The following is a 1,260-nucleotide window of genomic DNA, read 5'->3' as shown; positions in this document are numbered from 1 at the left end:
TCGATCTGCACGAAAAAATGGGATCGCACGATACTTCCAGGAGCTAACTTTGTTTGCTTCGGATTTAAACATAAATCTAGTCTTTTTGAGTTTAATTTTTTCCTTTTGCATTAACATTATGCTATATAGTGCATAATCTGAAGAAAGAAAGAACTAAAATGCAGATAAACGCGGTTTAATCAGATTTTGCTGGACTGCTCCGAGCATGTCCCATGATGACATCAGAGAAGCTGTTTAACGGAGAAAATGTGAAAAACATCAAAATTGTCTCAGAAAAGTCATTAAACATTTTTTTAAAGTTGTGCATTAGCGTTCTTCAGTGAGTTAAATATATAAATAAGTAATTTTATTACCATAATTACATTATTTATGGAAACCCGGATGTATATCTTTCGCGCATGCGCAGGACGGATCGTTTTTCCAGGACAGATCGCGTAGTGACATGTCGCCCGGCGTTGGATGAGGCGTTGTAGACGGCGAACAAGTTTGTCAAAAAACGACGACCACGCTTCAATATTGGGCATAAATCAAAAATATCTGCAGCATACCTGCAAAAACCTAACTGCGACACACTGCTGCGGGTTGATAACCAGCCTTTGAGAGTGATGAAGTACTAGTGACACACAGTTAGGACTTTTACCAGAGCCTGGATGGTACCGTCTCGGCCCGGTTTCCTTCATGTCCGCTGTAACGGTACGTAGACATGTGGTACAAGAACTTCTCTGGATCAAAGCTCAAAAAACCCGGAACCTGGCACAGAGAGGAGATGGGACTGATCCAGGATCTTTTTCTACAAAACAAACAATCAAAAAATCTTTAAATTGTGTTTTTCTTTGTAGAGGATAATTTGCTCAATGGTTAAAAGTGAAACTTTAAGTTCTGCTTTGGTTTCCGCCCTCAGAGCCCAAGTTTTACCCGGATCCGTCCGCTGAAGGGGCCCGTTTCTGGAGGAACCAGGCTGACAGTCATTGGTCGACACCTGGATTCCGGCAGCGGAGTCACCATCTACATCCACAAGGAGGAGTGTCTGTTTGTGAAGTGAGTCCATCTGTTGCATCTAGGCAGCGCTTCCTTCATCCAGATGACATTTTGTTCTCAGGACTTATGCTACATTCAGACCGCACCCATCAAGAGCAGCAAAAACGCGCCGCCTGCTGCATTTTAGATGCTTGTAGCAGTTTGGTTCTGACAGCGGCTGAAGCATCTTTGCTGCTCTAGCTGCGCGGTGGTAAAGTGGGTCTGATGCACGGTGGGCGGAGC

The 1,260-nt window shown here is 43.8% G+C and overlaps 1 protein-coding gene across 1 annotated transcript in view; it reads left to right on the top strand.

The window, feature by feature from the left end:
• Nucleotides 1–1,260, top strand: part of LOC107097004 (plexin A3-like) — a 73,443-nt gene that overhangs the window by 43,238 nt on the left and 28,945 nt on the right. The window contains exon 12 of the mRNA XM_015393956.1: nt 902–1,038. Coding sequence (XP_015249442.1) covers nt 902–1,038 — 137 coding nt within the window. The remainder of the gene's footprint in view (nt 1–901; nt 1,039–1,260) is intronic.

The sequence above is a fragment of the Cyprinodon variegatus genome, unplaced genomic scaffold (assembly GCF_000732505.1).
Source record: "Cyprinodon variegatus isolate N-32 unplaced genomic scaffold, C_variegatus-1.0 Scaffold665, whole genome shotgun sequence".
Lineage (NCBI taxonomy): Eukaryota > Metazoa > Chordata > Actinopteri > Cyprinodontiformes > Cyprinodontidae > Cyprinodon > Cyprinodon variegatus.
This window is presented reverse-complemented; position numbering and strand designations above follow the sequence as displayed.